This window comes from Fistularia commersonii, chromosome 10 (genome assembly GCF_037954325.1).
Source record: "Fistularia commersonii isolate RoL2024-O1a breed Wild chromosome 10, RoL_Fcom_v1.0, whole genome shotgun sequence".
Classification (NCBI taxonomy): Eukaryota; Metazoa; Chordata; class Actinopteri; order Syngnathiformes; family Fistulariidae; genus Fistularia; species Fistularia commersonii.
In genome coordinates, this window is record NC_141293.1 from 7,521,264 (window position 1) to 7,538,867 (window position 17,604).

At 47.1% G+C, this 17,604-nt stretch overlaps 1 protein-coding gene and 1 long non-coding RNA gene across 2 annotated transcripts; one reads left to right on the forward strand and one right to left on the reverse strand.

The window, feature by feature from the left end:
* Window positions 1-1,534: 1,534 nt before the first annotated feature.
* Window positions 1,535-16,921, forward strand: pip4p1a (phosphatidylinositol-4,5-bisphosphate 4-phosphatase 1a). Its single transcript, XM_086153492.1, has 7 exons — window positions 1,535-1,725; window positions 2,891-3,084; window positions 6,549-6,655; window positions 9,525-9,630; window positions 10,846-10,898; window positions 11,594-11,684; window positions 14,813-16,921. The coding sequence occupies exons 1-7, from the start codon at window positions 1,608-1,610 to the stop codon at window positions 14,954-14,956; spliced, it is 813 nt and encodes a 270-aa protein (XP_086009618.1). The 5' UTR covers window positions 1,535-1,607; the 3' UTR covers window positions 14,957-16,921.
* On the reverse strand, window positions 5,195-10,186 carry LOC147230227 (uncharacterized). Its single transcript, XR_015106677.1, has 3 exons — window positions 9,954-10,186; window positions 9,736-9,873; window positions 5,195-5,289 (listed from the first exon to the last, which is right to left on the reverse strand). It is a non-coding gene; the product is annotated as an uncharacterized LOC147230227 (long non-coding RNA).
* Window positions 16,922-17,604: the final 683 nt, after the last annotated feature.

The following is a 17,604-nucleotide window of genomic DNA, read 5'->3' on the forward strand; positions in this document are numbered from 1 at the left end:
TAAAAAAAAAATCACGATTTTATGTTTTATGAATTCTCTCTTAAGTGGTGTGTCGTCATTGGTGACAAAGTTGAAAGCACAGACTCCTCTTGAAAACTGGATGTCCATCTGACATTTTTGTGCATTTGGAAGAATAAAATCCACGCGAGGAGAAAACAGAAGTCTGAAATTGTTGCTTGACAACATTTTTTTCAGCTTACACATCCTTTGAATCTGTTTACATTTCAATGTGCACTGTCTACTATTTACCACTATGTCTATTATTTATTGTTTCCTCTCTTCGAACATATCTATTTCTCTTCTACTGACACCCTGTCAAACCATCTGGGTTCACCGGGGACCACAAAGTGAGAATTTTCATTGCAAGGAGCCACAATTCCTGCACATGATAGTAAACGCTTTGAATCCTTGGATCCCTGGGGTGATTTATGGGCCTTGGGGGCAGCTTCCTCGCTGTGACCTTGCTCATCTGGGCAGCAGTTCCGCTGCAAGATACGTGATTGCAGCAGTTGGGAAAGTAGGTGCATTTTTGTGCAAAGAAGTGCTCTCGTTGTTATTCTGCTATCTTTATATCGCACAACTGATCACCTGTACATTTCTTCTTGTTAATTATGCTCCTGTCTTTTCCCGTCTCATGGAATGCACATATCCATCTATATAAAATGTTCACCTCATGTGTAAATCACCTGTGAATCATTGACGTAATCTCCCACGTACATAATGTAAATTTAAAGTCAACTTTATTGTCAATTTCTCCACTTATACTAGACATACAGAGGAATGGAGAAGACATTTCTCACATTCCCACGGTGACATTAAATGATCAAAATAATAGTAGAGTGCACACTAACTGTAAAGTGCACAATAAACATTAAACTATAAGGTATAAAATGCACACAGGTACAATCTAATGGTACAGAGATGAAAGGATGACAGAAATTTAACAGCATAAACACCTGAAATGTGTAAATAATTGTCATTTGAATGTAGAGAGAAGCAGGATCTGTCCAGTTTATGATTTCATTTTAATTAATCATTTATTTACCATATCTGCACTCGCTGCTCTTGTGCATTTCTGGTAAGGTGCTGAACTGCATTTTGTTGCCCTGCACCTGTACATGTATAATGACAAAGTTGAACCTGAATCAGAATTACCCAAAGGGAGGGGACTGCTCTTTGTTACAACAGCAATCCCTACTCAAAGGGTGCAAGTATATAGATATGTGTTATTGCGCTACATCAGCTTTGGATATGGGATATTGCGCAAGGGGAATTATTGCACAGTAATCTAACATTTTCGAGCAAAGCTTCCATTTTTGCACCCTCAATCTGCGAACCTGCGGGAGGAGACGTGCACGTTTCCAGGGGGAATCCGCAGGAGTGAATAAGTAGACGCGTTACCCCGAGGTGCAGCAAACCACGCCAGCGGCTGACCTCCGCACCCCCTCCCGGGGCGGCCGTGCGGTGCCGCACCCCCCGGGCGCCGCTCCGCAGCAGCTCGGGTGGCGTGATCACGTGGCAGCCCCGCATTTCCGCCACAACAATACACCTCCGTGTCGGTCAGCATTCACGCTCCTCTCCCTTCCCGCACCACCACCGGTCTCGGTATGGCGGACGGCGAGAGGTCCCCGCTGCTGTCGGACCTGGGAGACGGCGCCCTGGGGAGCGGCAACGGCGGGGTGTCCCCCGGCGCGCCGCCCTACTGCGTGCCCAGCAAGCCCGAGGGTGAGCAGGCGTTGACGCGCCGTCCTCCGTTCGGTGTTAGCCTAGCATGCGTTAGCATCCGTTACACCGGCTGTCCCGGCTAGCAGTAGCGGTGACAGTCGCACACTACGTTACCGTGACGGGGAGGTGGAGGATGCCTCCACTCCCCTTTTTTTCAACACAAAACATTTCATTTATTGTTATTATTATTGTCGTTCTACCGTGGCAATATTGCCCGAAAGACCGCATTCATATTGGGGGTGGTGGTGATGATAGGGGGGTGGAGGGGACCCCTAGCAACCGTCATACTAGCTCGGGAGCTAACGCCAATTAGCGCTAGCGTAAAAAACAAAATGACAACCCAAACAATTATCGGATTCTTGACCCAAACTTCGCTCCTAAAGACTTCGTTTCACCCACGAAGGGGCTCTACGTCGTGTTTAAACTTTCCCGGCGGCCGCTGGGCTTGCAAAAGCGGTGAATTTGCCGGTTTTTAGCCGGCTAGCTGCCCGGTTATCATTAATTGACAGCATCCGGTAATTACACCCGTCCACTGTTGACGACGATGCTTGGACGGCTGGATGACACCGGGGGGGGGGGTTCAAAATATATTAATGTAATAATGAAAAGAGGCAAAATACAGGCTGTCAATTAAGAGCCGGACTTTCCCACAACTACATTGTTTCATGGGGAGTTTGTGTGTGTTTACATGTAAAAAGAGCCCCTTCAAACCCGCTGCTATTCTGTTAAAATGTTAATATTGTGAAGGCAGTTTGTATTCATGTTTCCCCTGAGAAGCAAAGGGTGTTTTTTAGAAGAAGACTTTAAGAGAGCAGACGTAACCGATCAGGATTTGTAGAGAATTTGCCATCCAGAACCTCGAAGTGATCTGGATTTCCAGAAAGTTGGCCCCGTTTGTCGGGTCTGATAATCTCTTTATTTTCTTGACTGACGTGGTGTTTGTTGGAACGGACTCTCCCCGGCATTCCGCAAACATTTCTCCATCCAAAGCTCCTTCTCAGCCAGACTCCGGGCCAAATCGTATTATCTTGTTAATCATAACAGGTCACTTGTCACGGGAATTGAGGTATTTCAGTTGTGCAACTCTTGCCTGCATCCAATATAGGATTCCACTCGTTTGTTACCAGTGTTACTATCTTCTGATCTTCATCCTCGTCTTGTCCAGGGTTCTCGTCGTTCCCCAGCCCGACCCAGCCCTCGGTGCTCCTAGGGGAGGACCCGCCACCCTACTCGCCGATCACCTCCCCGGAGAGCGGAAGCGTCCCTGTCATCCCCTGCAGGGTGTGTCAGAATCCCATATCCGTGGAGGGTAAAGTCCACCAGCATGTGGTGAAGTGCAACATCTGCAACGAAGCCACAGTAGGTCTCTGGAAGACTGTTGGTGCATCACACATTCTGGTTTTATGTGTCAAAATCTGATGCAAGATTGTCAGTAATCCTCCCCAAAGTGGAAATCCTCATATTTAAATGACTGACAGCCCACTTTTAAATAGGTCCCAAAGTCAGAAAATAAAGATAGGTTTCAAAAAGCAGGTGTAGCGTAAACACATGTGATTCTGAGTGGCACCGGGCTGATCAAGACCAGAACTCCATTCAGAAAACATGTGTTTTAAGATTGAGGTAACTTTATTTTGAGGTCTTTTTTTTTTTTTCTCCCTTCCTGCCCTTGCCCTTTTCCTGAATGCATGGAGAATGACACCTGTGCCCTCACCTTAACTTAAGGCGATGGCACGTAGGGGTTTTGTGCAGAATTTAGTATAAGGCTCTTTAGAGGGGGCGGATACAGCGGCGTTAAAAAAAACAACCTAAAACTAGCATTTTATTCAGCCAATTTCATAAACTGTGAAGCAGTTTATTTGGTTGATAATAGCGTTTTTATTTTATTTATTTATTTATTGTTTACCCATCCCCCCCCAGACCTCCGGCTGCTGCTTTTAAAGGTCAGCCCCAGACAGGTTCATTAGAAGATCAGGACATTGCAGAGAATAAGCCAGATTTTTGATTGATTCCTGTGTTGAGAGTGCAGAGTCTAATCAGTTTGCGGGCCAGATTTACATGGTTGTTTATTGCGGGGGTGGAGGAGGTCCAGTGCTGTGCAAGATCTACCCCCCTGTTCTGTTTGATCTGCACAGAAGGTCAGCAGTGAGTCATCACTGAGGCTGGCGAAGAGACCGTTTTCAATTTTTGTAACATAAATATGTCAGTAATTACATTGAACTGCCACAATGTTTCATTGGGCCTGTATTTATTTACTCTGTTCCTCATTTGTTGCCCTAGGAAGATATAATCACAACTTCTTAAATCGTCTCCTCTTTAAAAACACGGGTGAGGCAGTGATTCTGCTGCAGTGGGTGCCGCTCGTACATCCAATCCCACCTGTTGGTGTTTGTCAACGGCGAACTCCTGATCCGTCTGGGGAAATTAAACGACTGTTGAGTGTCTGGGCTCCTGCCAGCATGCACTACGACGATTTCATGAATGTCTTTGTGTGTGTGTGTGTGTGTGTGTGTGTGTGTGTGTGTGTGTGTGTGTGTGTGTGTGTGTGTGTGTGTGTCAGGGAGAGAGGCTGTCATAGTGTTTTATTTTAAATATCGATCAGATGTTTTATCGTTTTGTGACTTCCCGCCTGGTTCGATTGGCTCGGAGCCCTTGCTGTGCCATAAATCTTTCATGATGCTGGATGATGTTGACAAAGACGTCTTGGAGATGCATTTTGGTCTAGAAAATGTATGTGTGATTGGAGCGCGCAGAGTCAACCCATCGGCTCACAACATTTTTATTTACCTGCGGTTAGTGCTAACGCCTCACGGTGAAGCGGACCCTGGTTCGATTCCGACACAAGGCCTTGTTGTGTGGAGTCTCCCATGTTATCCCTGTTCCTGTGTGCCTTTCTCAGGTTTCCTCCCATAGTCCAAAACCTGTAGGAGGTTCATTGGAGACTCTACGTTGTCCAGAAGTGAGGATGAGAGACTGAATTAAGTCAAAGTTAGTTTCATTGTCAATTTCTCCACATGCACTAGACCTACAGAGCTCTGGAGAAGATGCTTCTCACACTCCTACAGTAACATGAAAATTAAAAACCCAATAAACATTTAAATTTTAAGGTGTAAAGTGAATACACATACAATCTTTGATCCTGAGGTGAAACGCTGACCGATTTAACAGCATAAGAACCTGAAATGTATAATATATATTCAATTTGAATTTGAGAGTGGTAGCACAGTTTTCTATACAGTGTAATGCAAGAACCTGTCAGTAAGTAAAACCATACAATAGCAGCATGATGATCATGAATGAATAAATGATTTATTTTACATCACCCCCTTGTTGACAGGCACCTGTATTTAGGCACATCCCATGTTGTAAGGTTTTCCTCCTTTGTATTTTGTGTACTGTTCTCTGATGTTTGCAGCCTCTGCTGTAAAAATAGCAATGTCCCTCTGATGGGACCGAAACACTCGCAACCTCACAGCAAAAGTAGTGGGTTGATCCATGGCCAGGGTGTCCTCATGATTCATCCGCTGCTTGCAGAGCTGTGTCCACTGTGTCTCATCGCGGCTCGCCCTGCAAATTAGATGTTAAGTTACAGGGCGCAAATTGGGTCGTTGTCGGCGCTTTTCCTCACGGCGAGCAGCGGGGGGCGCCAGTGCTCGCGCTCTGGACAGAGGGAGGGGGATGATGGGACCGCTCCGACTCTGCTCGCCCCCTCCGTCTCCATTGTGAGAGGGAGCGCACACACACACACACACACACACACACACACAGACACACGATGCAGCCAGCCCGCCACTCACGAGGAGTTGCTCGCTGAATGTGACAAAGCAGATTTTGTTGCAGAATCGCCGACTTTGTCTGTTTCACAACAGAAGGAAATCGATTCATCCATTTTTAGTTGTTGTAGTTGATCCAGTATTCTCACACACACACACTAAAAACAAGCAGGAGGTTAATTGGAGACCCAAAATTGTTGATGAATGGTTGTATGTCTGTTACATGCGAATGATAGGGGGAATTGTTGTTTATTTGACCTGTGAGTGGGTGTATTAGTATTTATATGGCCTGTGAGAGAGTATGTTTTTGTTAAACGACCTATGAGAGAGTGAATTATTTCTGACGTGTGAATGAGAGAGTGAACAGTTATGTTTCTATATAACTTGCGTATTCTTGTTTGTCAATCAATGACTGAATGAATTATGATCTAAAATGAATGCAGATAGACTAAACTTGGTTTCCTGGCGGAGTCAGGGGACTGTACTCGACTTTTTTCTGATTTACAAATAGAGTGTTATCTGCGAGGCATCACTGTGATTTTATTTTCTACACAATTTAATCCAGCCGTTTGAGATTTGTGTCTGGAACCAATGCTGGTCATCATCGGTGGAACCAGAAAACTTTGTTATTTGAGAAACGGCAAAACTATTAGCACAGAAGAACTTCTTAAACGTTCCAGCGCCGGGTACATTTTACAAATTTAATGATGTGAACTCCTTCTCCTGGAAAGAGAGCACGAATTGAGTTTTCAAGCTTTCAGCGGCTTTGCTGACCTCCGGAGAAATGGGCCGGCCAATTAAAAATACGCTAACCCCCGATAATCTGGGGAAATTAAGACATTCATCAAATTAATAAGCCATTAAGGGGAAAATCATCTCCGAGCCAGCAGCTAGCGGAATTTCAGATCAACATCCGCTTCTCACCTGCCTTTTTTTAATGTTCTTTGTGTGCTTCAAGAGCATTGGGCTTTGTTATTGACTTTTTTTTTTTTTTTTTTTTTTGTTGATATCTCGTTCTTCCTCCTCCTCCTCTTCCTCCGGCTCCCTCTGCAGCCCATTAAGAATCCTCCAGCGGGGAAGAAGTATGTTCGCTGCCCCTGCAACTGTCTGCTCATCTGCAAAGTCACCTCCCGGAGGATTGCCTGTCCTCGGCCATACTGGTGAGAGACTCGTGTGTGTGTGTGTGCGCGCATGTGTGCGGGAGATGGCGGGCGTGCCGCAAGAAAAATAATCTGGAAAGGGAGGGTGCAGTGGGGGCTGCAGGTCCTTCAATTAGGGCGAGCCGGCACGTGGTGTGAGGAGCCAGGTGAGGGGCAGAGGCCTCATTAAAAACCCTCTGCGTCACCGCCATGTCCAGACGGCGAATGTGATATATTATGTAGAATCCCAGGCGCTGGCAATCTCTGGTTTGCCTTCTTTAAGTGTGTGGCGAGCCTCATGGAGCCACCGCCAGTGTGTGGTAGTGCCTTATTAATTTACAGTATTGAATTTACAGTGCCATTTGCTGTTTTTTTTGGGGGGGGACGGACGGACGGACAGATGGACGGCAGGATTGTTGTTGCGCCCGTCAGGCTGCAGTCGGCACTGCTGCCTCGCCATGTGGAGCCTCCATGTTCTCCCTGCTGGATTATCCCCACTTTTTTCACCTGAAACGGTCAGGAGGGTCACGGAGGGGTCTTAATTCTCCGTTGATATGGCTCTTTGGAGATGAGGTGACGATGACCTGTCCTTTGGGCTGCTCCTCCATCTAACCCAGCGTCTCCAAACAAGACAAGATGACTGCTCTCATTTCCATCTTCATCACCCCTGGCACATTCCTCCAGCCGTTCCAACCTGCTTGAGCGTGCTTCTCCACCTCTTCTCCACCCTGTTGACCCTCAGTGCTAAAATCCTCCACCTTCTTCATCTCCTCTCCTCTGTAGCCTCACCGTTCCACTCGGGGCTGCAGGAACCCAAACTGCCCTGCAGCCTCAGGATGCCCGTTGAAGTAGTCGAGGTATTTGAGATGACAACCACAAAGTCAGGAGGGACGGACAGCTAATCTATCTGCTAGCTTAGCCTCAACACTGCCAGTCAGCTGCAGAGCCTTGTTCTCTGTTGAGAACCAGCCATCTTGGCTTGGATTTAGGTTTTCTTGAGGTCTTTTTCTTCTTCCTCCGCCCACTGTGGTCCCAGGGTCATCAGTGCCCTCTCACGGACGCAAACTAAACCTCCTTGCCATCAATTTGCGGCGACAAGCCAGCATCTGGCGTTTGATCTGGCTGCCGTCGCTGGCGCAGAGCGGTATCTGCCTCCTCGGCTGCGCTTCTGTCGCCAAGACGACGCTAACAGAAGGCAGCGGCTGATGTTTATCTCTTAATGCCAGAGGCTTATTGGATTATGTGATTAAAATAATATTTAAGATTGTACTCGTAGTATGATTAAGGGCTATTTTAGTTTCCTTGACCGGCGCCGATGGGGGTGTGAATGACAACAACAGCTGATCACAGGGAAATCCTGGTTTGGACCCCCGTCACACTCTCCCAGCAACCTTCTCGACATTTTTGCGTGTGTCTTTTACTCACACACACATGTTGACTTTCTGAGCTCATCGCAAGTCAAATCTTTTAAAAAAGACCAAACAAAAATGTGTTTTTCATGAATCCTAGTCGAGCCTCCGGACTCGTGGGAAACTCCTCAAACAACCTGAGAAAGCCGAAGAAAGACCAGGAGAAGACGAAGGAGAAGAAGCCCTCGTATTTCGCGGGTTGGAGCCGTGGCAGCGCGCCGGGATGTTTAGCTGCCGGGAGATGCATCGCCGACGCCAGTCCCTGCAAAATCTCTGGCAGCGCGTCGGAACATCTTGCCGAGTCGGCCTGGTGTAAATTCTTCGACTGTGAGGGCGCCTTGTTTACGCCTTAGGCCCAGAATGTGCCGGGGAAAAAGGCTGTGTGTGTGTTTCCTTTTTGTTAATTTTTCTCCCACTGCGCGGATACCTTTAATTTTATAAGACGCACATTGCTGGAGAGAAACGGCGGTACGTCAGTTCAAGATACAGACGTAGCACCTGGAGTGTATTTCTGGATTTCTTTGATGCTGCTTCACACATACACACACACACACACACACACACACGCACGTTTGTATGTATAAAGCGATACCTTGACTGAGGAGTTCCGTGACAGATCTCGTAACTGTATTTACCCGTATATCAAATTAAATTTCCTTATTGAAAGGGATTGAAACGCTATTATTCCTTTCCAACCTTCCGGTTTTGAAATATGTTCTTAAAAAATTTCACACTTAATGCTACAATGTGTTGCTAAATGCAGCTTTGCTACACTTTACGTCTAAACTTCATTTATGGATTGAGTGAAGCCGCTCCTCTTTTTAAAACCATCAATCTGTCTCCGACCAGCTTTGAGCAATTCTTCGGACGCCTCTAACGCCAACGTTCCCGCCGTCCGCTGTACCAAATCCCCATAAATGTCTTCTGCCTTTTCACAGATGAGGCTCTCCATATCTCATCTCAGTATCTCATTGACAACAACTTCTCCATCTCTTCACGGACAAGTCCACAACATGCACACCTCGCTCATGTTTTTCATGATTTTCTCAAGACTACCTAGCGGCAGGCAGCGTGTCCGACTTTTTAAACAGCACTTCACGGACAGCAGCAGCCAAATGGCTGTCAGACGCTCATCCCACTTGCTCCTAAGTCAGATCTCGGCTCAAATCGCAAAGCAAATAATCCACTGAGCGACGACTCGTGTCTCGGAAAACTCGTAAGTTGACGCACTCGTAAGTTAAGGTTCCGCTCTGCGCCACATTTGCAGGTTCCAGGACAGCTGCTTGTTTGTTTTTTTTTTGTTTTTGTTTTTTTTTAAAAGGTACATCTCTTGCAGTAGTGGAGATACTTCCACTATGACATTCAGGAATTTAAAAAAAAAAAAAAAAAACACAAGCTGGAACATATGATGGGTAATTTCTACACCCGCTCTGATGATACTGCAGTAACCGCTCCTTTTTCCGCTGTGTTTCTCTTTCCAGTAAGAGGATAATCAACCTGGGCCCAGTGCATCACGGCCCCACCAGCTCAGACCCTCAGCCGGCCGGGGCCCGGGTCTCCTGCGGACACTGCAGCAACACTTTCCTGGTATTTCAATTCCCTCCTTGTTTTCGTCTCCATCCTTTTTTTTTTTTTTTAAAAAAAAAAGATTTATTTTAGTAATAAAAAGGAAGAAAACTAGCGGTCACGTACCTTTCAGAAAATCCCGGTTAAAGGATTATAAATAAACATGGCGTCTGAATCGTCCCGATGGGCAATCGTCCTGATGGATCTCTTGACTTCAATTTTAAAAACTCCACAACTGTATGAACGATGAACCGCTCCAGAGTGCTAAAAAGATGGATCAGATGAATCATAAGGAGGACGTGCGAAGGCGTTGCAATTACTCGACGGCTGTTAAAATTAATTACCGGTGTATCTTTTGGCTCGTTATGGAATAAAGCAAACAGTGCTCCCCTTTCGATGGCTCCCACCGCCACGGGCTCAGCGAGTGTGAGGAACAGTGGTTAAATAATAAATAAAACAGGTGAGTCATTGGCAAAGCAAAAAAAAAAAAAAATTTACAGAACCTCGTAGCTTCGGGGCGGGTAAACGTTATTACCGGTGAGTGGCGACAACCCGGGGAAAATGTCCACTTCCTGCCGTTGGAGGCATGTCAGGCGAGGAGAGGTGGCGGGGATAAATGGCGGGGGGCTGCGGTGGGTGCCCGGACGATCCGAAACAAAAAGGCACGGTGACGCGGATCGGCGCCGTCGGCAGCGAGGCGGCCCTCTGTCACAGATCAGATGATAATATTCTCGCTGGCCGTGCACACCAATCCCCTCTGAACAAGAGGGATGTAAAACTAGAACTATGTGTGTGTGTGTGTGTGTGTGTAAGGATTAGAAATACATCAACACACGCACAGCGATGTCACTGGGGAAACGAATGCCTCTGCCTCTCGTCTCTCCCGCCGGCACAAAGCACCTGTTGCCAGATTATTTAAAATCTTTAAGAGGTGCGTCATCCATCCCGTAAGTTTCCCGTAAATTACGGCGGGGGATTTTTCTCTGCGGTCGTCCCGAGCACCTGGGTCTCCGTCGGTATTGGAGCAGAGAAAAGGGCTCCCGCGTCTCCACGCCTCTGCTTAATGCCTCTCTGTAAACTGAACGCGTTTATATCACTGTTTTCCACCTCATCGTTCATTGATAGAGAATAAATTCCCAGCTCCTATTTCCTCCTCCCCTGTGACGATGAGCCAATGAACTCCCCTTGGCTGCCATCCGCTGTAAATCCTTCTTTTCTTTCCTTCCTTCCTTCCAGTGGACAGAGTTCACGGACCGGACGCTGGCCAGGTGCCCGCACTGCAGGAAAGTGTGAGTAGAAATGAGCTTTGCCTTTTTTTTTTTCTTTTTTTTTTTGATGCCGGGGTGTACAGGTCGTGTCAAAAAGTGCAGCAACTTAAGATAACCCTCTTTTTTTTTCCGGGTTTCTGGATTTTCAGCGGGGGTTTGGGAAGAAATCTCCCCCCGGCTGCGTACAATGTCCCAAGATTGGCAGATCCACAAGCTCCCTCAGACCCCGCTATCCATGACCTTAATAGAAGACTTTGTCCCGACACTGGGATACATTTAATTTAGGGCGCATTTTCCACGAACAAAGAACACGGTGTTGTGGTTAAAGTGCATCCCGTCGAGCTGGCGGGTGTTTTACTCATTCATCCACCAGATGCCGCCGAGATCCGTCACTGCGTCTACCGCCGCCCGCCGCGGCGTTTTAACAAACCGCTTCCCCCTCAATTCCTCATGTCCGGAATATCCAGAGATGGCAGACGGAACCCTGACGGATGCTTAGATTTGTGCCTTATCATAATTTCATTTCTTACTCCCTGTGCTGCATTGCCGGGAATTATCCCCCCCAGGGAAGAAATGCATGCCCCATTTTTCTTCCTCTATCTGTCCCATTTAGATAAAAACAAGCTCATATTGTCGGCTTTTGTATTTTCCCCACAAATCATTTTCTTTAATGCACTTCAGCTCACTGCTGCGTCCTCTTCTCCACCCCCCTGCAGCTCCTCCATCGGTCAGAGGTATCCCAGGAGGTGGAGCCTGTGGTGTTTTCTGCTCTGCTTGCTATTTAGCATCTCCACTGCTGGGCTGATTGTAAGTGTTTGATAACACACGCACAACACACATAGACACTCCACTGGTGGTAAAGGTAGAAAAGTGCAGCGCAAAAATGTCGGAATTCCATTGCTACTTTGGACATGGTGCGATTTTTTTTTTTTTTTACCATAACAGAGCCTGCAGAAGGCGGTGGACAATATAAACAAAGAAGTCTTCCTCATATACGTCACACGATGACATATTCCTCCACTTGCCCCTGCGCAAAATGTCGGAATGACGGCACTTTCTTCTTCAATTTACGGGAGATGGCGGCATAAACCGATGACAGGCCGTATTTGCGTGCCGTCTTGGTTACACCTGATGCTGAAGTGACAAAAACACGAGCGGGTGTAGCGTTTCTCGGAAACCCCGTCTGTTCTCATGTCGATGTCACCCATTGCCGTGCTTTTGCCGGCTCAGTGTGGCCCAGCAGTACAATCTGGCGAGAGTATGGACGCCTTTTTGCCTTGAAATGGAGCCTAGAACATAGACACATCCCTTGAAGGTGTGCTGCAAGCCTACATAATAAATGGCGTATCGTGAAGGTGTGCGTCAGCAGATAGGACTCCGCCGGCCGCAATAGCGGGCTACCTCCCGACATGCTTTTCCATAACCGGACGTCGACCAACTTGCCGAAAAGAGGGTTTGAACTGGGACCGATCCTTGAAATACCCCTGCTCGCCAGGCGTCGGTGGCTTCGAAAGGGGCAGGGACTGCGACCGAGGCGTGCCATAACAGGCTTCCATGTAACTGCTTTGACTCAAAAGCGCTTTTGGTCTGGAGTCCGGCGACCTGCAGCCAAGTGTCCTCCCTTCCCCTCCCTCCCCTGAGGGGTGTGTGGCTCCACAACACAGTTCACATCTAGCTTCACTTGTTTTTATGAAGAAGTATTGGAAGTGCGGTAGTCCCTCGTTTATCACGGGAGTTACGCTCCAAAACCAGCCGGGATAAACAAAAATCCGCGCCCATATTTTTATTTTATTATTTAGATGTATTTTAAAGCTTTATGACGCTCCCCACATTCTTATTTACCTTCCCATCCTCTCATAAATACTTCCTACACTCTTATATGCAGCCTGCGGCAGCGAAGCGTGGCAAGAAGTTGTACTTTTCCTACAATGGTTCGCGTCTTCTTCTGCTGCTTCTCTTCAGTGGCAGACTGCTTGGAGTGTTGGGGTGTCATAGTGGAGGTTGAAATAAATTCAAATGTTCACAAATCACACACAACACAACCCCACAAATGGACAGGGGGAGATGCTGAATGTATGCCAGGCACCGGAGATGCAGAGAAAAACGCCACAGTTGCTGAGCTAATCAGAGCCCACCTAAGAAATGCTTATGTTAATAATAATAATATTTATTGAAATAATTATTGAAATAATAAATATATAAAAATGCATGCATTCCGCAAAAACACAGGCTCAAAATCATCCTCAAATTAGATTAAATAGTTAAAAAAGTCAATGGACGACTGCCTTGTAAATATTTTTGCACGATGCTACGGCCTGTACCCACTAGAGGGCGCTGTGGCCGCGTCACGCCGGGCTCCCGGCTGCTGTTTGCAGCATAGGTGACCGTCAACGCACAAGGGGCTGCAAATCATTTGGAATTGGAGTGGATGATGGATCAAGTCTCGAGTGTGTGACATGCCACGCAGTCTTCGCCGCTCCCAGTAGTGTCATTCAAGCTTATTGTACCCGGGGGGGGGGGATTCCGTGGAAACATGATTAAAAGGAGGGGAATTTACACACTGTTTATAGTCAGGCGCCACAGACCAGCAGGAAGTGTCTCTTTCCGCTGTAGAATACCATTAATTGAATCATAATATGCACAGTGACTGAATCGTGATTGGATGACACACATACACACACACACACACACACACACACACACATACACACACACACAAACACACACCTCATGGGCAGCGCATCATCGCCAGTGATGCAGGGCTCAAGGACACTCGGGCACAGACCTAGAGGAGAGTGGAACCAGTAACCCCTCTGATTCGTGCATCCACTCACACACATACACACACCCGCTCTCACACACACACACACACACACACACACATACACACTCAGACTACCTCCTCCCTTGTCGTTCATCTAAAACAAGATTTAATATTCTCACGAAAATCCCCCCCGGCCTCTCACAAAGTCACTTTTACTGTCTTAATTGTGTCATTTTCTCTCCGAGCAGCTGCACACCTAATATGCTCTGCTCAGACACAACAGAATTGTCACCTCCGCCAACCTGCAGGCACCACGTCTTCACGCTTGCCGGCGACAGACATCGCTCCCCGCGTTTTCGCCACATCGTTTTCGATAGACAAAAAAACTCTCGACGCTCCGATCCAGAAAGATGTTTATTCTTAATTTATCCTCGTCCTGGGTTTCACAACCGAAGACAAAACCCGACTCGTGATTTTTGCGGATGGGAATCACCTATCAATTAAGACGATGTTAATATAAGTTGTTGTTTCATTTGCACGAACCCTAAATCAGCGCCATGAGCGAGCAATGACAGCGGTGAGGAAACGCTGGCGTTTACCTGAGCAGGAGCCTCGAACAGAACGGAGCCTTCTGCCTCGACCAGAAGGCGAGAGAACGAGGGGTGGGGGGGCCGAGCAGGAGAAAAAGAGTATGATAGAGAAAGACGGGATGTGAGGGTTGTTATCGTCGAGGGCCACGTGACGACGTATTCGTCCGCCCGCCAACTAGTTCCCCCAAGAAATTCATTTTGACGTCGCAATTGGAATCACGTTGCGAGACTTTCCGCTTAAATTTCTGGTGGAAAACATTGTACTTAGCGGTAACAGCTACACGCTTATAGCCAAACATGATACGTCCGTAGCTTCTTCATCCACAGATGAAGGGACGTGAGTGCAGAGCGGCGAGGAGGGAGAGGTGCATCATGGGACATCCAGCAGCAGTCGGGGCTAGCCTAGCGCTGACGCCCCGCCGTTATCTTTTGAATTCAGCTCCCCTTTTTTACCAGGAAGCTGCAGGTTCCTTTCATTTTTATTTTTTATTTTTGTTTTTGCACTCAGCACACACACACACACACACACACACACACACACAGAGTGATCACGGCGGCTGAGTGTGCTGTGTGCTCCCCAGGCCGGAACGTGGGTGAAGGCCCGAACCTACCAGGGGATCTACGCCTCCTGGGCCGTGCTGCTGCTCCTGGTCCTGGTCACACTGGCCCGGGCCTTCTACTGGGCCTGCATGAGGGTCAGCCAGCCCCTCCCGAACTTCACATAGAGAGGCTTCAGACCCGCCGCACCCCCCTCTCCCTCCCCCCGCCCCCGAACCTCTTCCCCCCTCCTTGCCTGGCAGGAGCAAAGGCGGCTTTAAAAAAAAAACAGAAAGAAAAAGAAGAAACACTGTATTTATTTCCCTGCAGCTGCAGAACAAGAAGAGAAGCTCCTCCTGTTCCTCCTTTGTTATTTTCGCTTTTTTTTTGTTTTATTTTTTTTTTTTTAAGTTCCGGGTGTTCCCCCTCTGAGGGGGCGACCGCCCTGGATCCCTGCTGCCCAACATGTGCCGTCTGTCTGTTCTAATCTCGTGGCCGGTGTGGGTTACAGGTAACATTTTTAACCCCCCCATCTGCCATCCGCGCTGCTTTTTTTTTTTTTTTTTTTTTTTTTCCCCTCGGGGTCCGTCTGCTCCCCCCACGCTCCAGAGTGCAGATCCCCATATCTCAATCCCGACACCGGGTTTTGTTTTTTTTTTTTTTTTTTTATAATCCAGGAAGTGCTCGAGCGAGAGGAGCTGCGGGTAGATGATTGACAGCCGGAGCGTCACGCCTCCCCCTTTTTTGTGGATCGGCAGGTGGAGAAACTTCATTCAGCCGCCTGTGAAGGTGGACAGGGATATCTCTGAACTCACCGAACACACACTAGCGCGCACACACACGCACACACACATACACACACACACACTCACACACACACCTCGGGACCGACTTTGATCCAAAGCCTTAAAAGAAGTTGTGGATCCGACACACACACACACACACACACACACACACACACACACACACACACACATACACCGAAGCAGCCATATTAATGCCTAGCAGCTCGCCGTAAAGAGCGGGGAGTCATCTGACCCCAAAACATCACTCATTCATCGGCAGGTTGTTTTGGTGTGTGTATGTGTGTATGTGTGTGTGCACGTTCACACTCGCGAGGAGAGGAAACATGTTAGGTAACCCCCGGCGATGTCAGGTGACTGCAGGCTACACCCACTTGTTTCGCCGAGGTAAAAACCCTCCAGGCCTTAAGGAGTGACACACACACACACACACACACACACATACAACATGGAGGCTGCAGGAAGACAACACACACACACACACATACTCGGCTTGGCGTTCCGCTCTGACTTGATTCCTGAATCTTCTGGTGTCGCTTTTATGAATGACTTTTGTTCATTTTTTGTAAATATATTTGTTGTTTGTGTTTAAAAAAAAAAAAAACAGACAAAAAAAAAACAAAAACGGATGTGACCAAGCCAATCACGTCGTAGAGCATTTAGTCCGCGTTTCCTCAAGAAGGTTATTTTTTTGCGACCCCCTCCCCCATCCTTAATGTGTGTGTGTGTGTGTGTGTGTGTGTGTTTGTATACATATATATATAGAGAGAGATATCTCTATATATCTCTCTCTATATATAAAATGGTTTGGAGTAGTACCCCCACGGCAGCACGCGCACACTCACACACACAAACACTCCCCAGGTAGAGACACACGCTGCACACACCAGGCAGGACGAGAAGCTGATGGAAGTGTTGTTTTAATATTTATTCAACGTGAAAACAAGACAAAAGGCCCCTTTTAACAAATCAGCGTCGTCCTTAAATGTGCTTATTCCCCCCCCTCCCCAGGATTTCCAGGACTCGATTCAAGGGCATTTTTCTTTTTCCTTTTTTTTTTTTCCATCGAGTCAAGACGTGAGAAAGGGGCCAGTGTGCATCCAAACACATAGGAAACCAGTGCAACTGGAGCTTTTATGACAGAATTGAATGATTTGTTGAAGAGGGACCCCCCGCCCCGCTTCCCCCAAACCCTCTGACCAGTGCGATGTTTTATCTTTGCAAAGAAAAACTCTAATCATGTTAACGCCAATAATGACGGTTCGGCTGACTTTCTCTCTCTCCCTCTCTTTTTTTCTTTCTCTCTGGAGTTTGTTTACACACACAAATAAAGACATGATGAATTAAAAACATATAGTCGGACTGTTTTTCCCGTGTCTACAGGATCAGAGCCACTTGTTTTTTTTTCTCGTTCATAGATTGATTCAGTTTCTACAGCTTACTCTAGTTCACCCTCATTCACACGTCACCTGGAGACATACAACCGTTCACATGACAGAGTCAACCATTCGCCCGCTTATTTGCACATTCACGTCAGACTTGCATTAATTCATTCACTCCTTAACATGTAATAAGCAATGCAAAGCCACTCACTTTTTCATTCACATGTATTGAGACGTACAACAGTTCACCCATTCACATGTCCGAGACAACGTTCACCCTCTCATTCACATGCCACATAGAGACATACAGCCATTCCGTCATTCACACATGATACAGAGACATACAACCATTCACTTGTTCATTTTTCACATGTAGACATGATTCACCCTTTTATTCACTAGGTGAGATGTACAACCATTCACTCTCTCATTCCCATGTTCTCATAGAGGCACAACTATTCAATCTCCCTGTCACATCAGATGGAGACATACAATCTCATTCATATTTGGACAATGTAGCGTCTCCAGTGAACGTCCTGTGTGAAGAACCCTGAGGAACCCTCGTTTCCTTGTCGGCCGTGTCTGGAATAAAACAATCCACCAAGATCTAGCGCCTTGGACTGGCCACCGAAGAAAATCAAGCAAGCGCCG

Excerpts from the sequence above, each read along its gene's own strand:
- pip4p1a (XM_086153492.1), top strand. The coding sequence starts at position 1,608 with ATGGCGGACGGCGAGAGGTCCCCGCTGCTGTCGGACCTGGGAGACGGC. Across the intron at positions 3,085-6,548 it reads ACATCTGCAACGAAGCCACA|CCCATTAAGAATCCTCCAGC; the intron begins GTAGGTCTCTGG and ends CTCCCTCTGCAG. Across the intron at positions 11,685-14,812 it reads TCTCCACTGCTGGGCTGATT|GCCGGAACGTGGGTGAAGGC; the intron begins GTAAGTGTTTGA and ends TGTGCTCCCCAG.